Consider the following 1,669-nt stretch of genomic DNA (forward strand, 5'->3'; position numbering starts at 1 on the left):
TCGAGGATCCGCCGCCAGACACACAAACTCCAGGTATCACATATCCTACCCCGGCTATCCCTTTCAAACAGCCTTATTTTGTACACACAATAATTGACATCCATGTCATTGCATACACACACACCAGGAGATGTACAGCCATCACAGGCATCACATAATCTCAGTTTTGAGAATGTACAGCCACCACATACATGGCTTGCATCTCAGGCATCATAGGCAACACATGATACTAATAGAGATTTGTAGATCTTGTAATCTACCAATCTACCAGGCATCCAAATAGCATGAAAATCTTTAACTCTGGCAAAACAGCAATTAAGGTTCAGGGCTGGACACATGTAGTCCTGCATTTTCCATCCACACTGATTCATTGACAATAGCTATATACCAGACATCCCAATAGCAGCAAAATCTGTAGATCTGTAACTCTGTCAATACTGCAAATTAGAATAGTACCATGTAAGGTTCAGTGCACAATTTGAAATATACAGAGAGAATACCTATGTTGCCAACCAGTAATATATGGCAACCAGTGTGTTGACAACAATTTGAGAAAGTTAGTATGATGACAACCAATAGATTTTCGCTGACAACAATTCGAAATTGGTAACTTCTGAGAAAATTAGTATGTTGCCAACCAGTAATATATAGCAGTATAACATCCTTACCTTAATTTTATAGTTTTCAATGAACAACGATTGTGGCTGACAAGAACGCAGTAATATATGTTTTGGAATAATAAAGTGTGCATGCCTTCAAGTAATTTACCATCTTGTGCATGCCTTCAAGTAAATTACCCTCTTGCTCATGCGCCATCTTTCTGGATTTCATCTTGCATCTACTATCTCCATCCAAGTCAGGTTTCCTTTAAGTTTTTTCAAGGCCTCAAAAACATCTCAGACAAACACAATTTGGAGATAACGGTCATTACATTTGCGAATGGGTAATGCAAAAAGCAAGGACGGTGAACATCAACTAGAAGAGGTCGTTCCTACAGGTAAAAAACACTGCACCACTTTTACATGCATTTTTACCATTAACAATCTTTTAACAAAAGGTGTTGCAGGTCAGATTAGCGGTACAAATCATGAAGAATACAATGCAACCTTGATTCCCTTTGATGAACTAGATGGAGCTAATTACGCGACGGAACCCGGTACATAACTTTTTGCAGAATCCTTTGTTGTAATGCTTGACTTGCATATCTGACATAGTAATATAATTCTTGTGTTACAGCCCCTTCTAGCGAGACAAATATTAAAGAATCTAATTCAAGCATCGTAAACGTATCTGGAAATGTTGACCCAATATACACGACGGAAACAGGTACATCATTGAACAGAAATTTGTTTGTTGTTTGCCTCGATACCAGGCAGACATTGGTTTTGTATTCATGCTGACTAGAAATGTACATATGGATCAGAATGTTTAAGGGTTGGGTACCATTCTTTGTTGTAATGCCTGACTTGCATATCTGACATAGCAATATAGTTCTGGTGCTTAGTGGTGCCTCTGAGATTAAGGACCATGCTTATTGTGTTGCAGCCCCTACGAGCGAGACAAATTTTAAAGAATCTAGGGCAAGCATCGTAAACGTATCTGAAAATGTTGACCCACGATACACGACGGAAACAGGTACATCATTGAACAGAAATTTGTTTGTTGTTTG

At 38.6% G+C, this 1,669-nt stretch overlaps 1 protein-coding gene across 1 annotated transcript; it reads left to right on the forward strand.

Annotated features, from left to right (window-relative positions):
* Positions 1-93: 93 nt before the first annotated feature.
* Positions 94-1,657, forward strand: LOC123177789 (uncharacterized; the record flags this gene model as incomplete). The annotated part of the gene is made up of 4 exons (XM_044591315.1): positions 94-997; positions 1,067-1,156; positions 1,237-1,326; positions 1,546-1,657. Coding segments are annotated over exons 1-4 (350 nt in total), but the record flags the coding sequence as incomplete, so codon positions are not given.
* Between the last annotated feature and the right edge of the window lie 12 nt (positions 1,658-1,669).

Source organism: Triticum aestivum, unplaced genomic scaffold, assembly GCF_018294505.1.
Source record: "Triticum aestivum cultivar Chinese Spring unplaced genomic scaffold, IWGSC CS RefSeq v2.1 scaffold86123, whole genome shotgun sequence".
In the NCBI taxonomy this organism is placed as follows: domain Eukaryota; kingdom Viridiplantae; phylum Streptophyta; class Magnoliopsida; order Poales; family Poaceae; genus Triticum; species Triticum aestivum.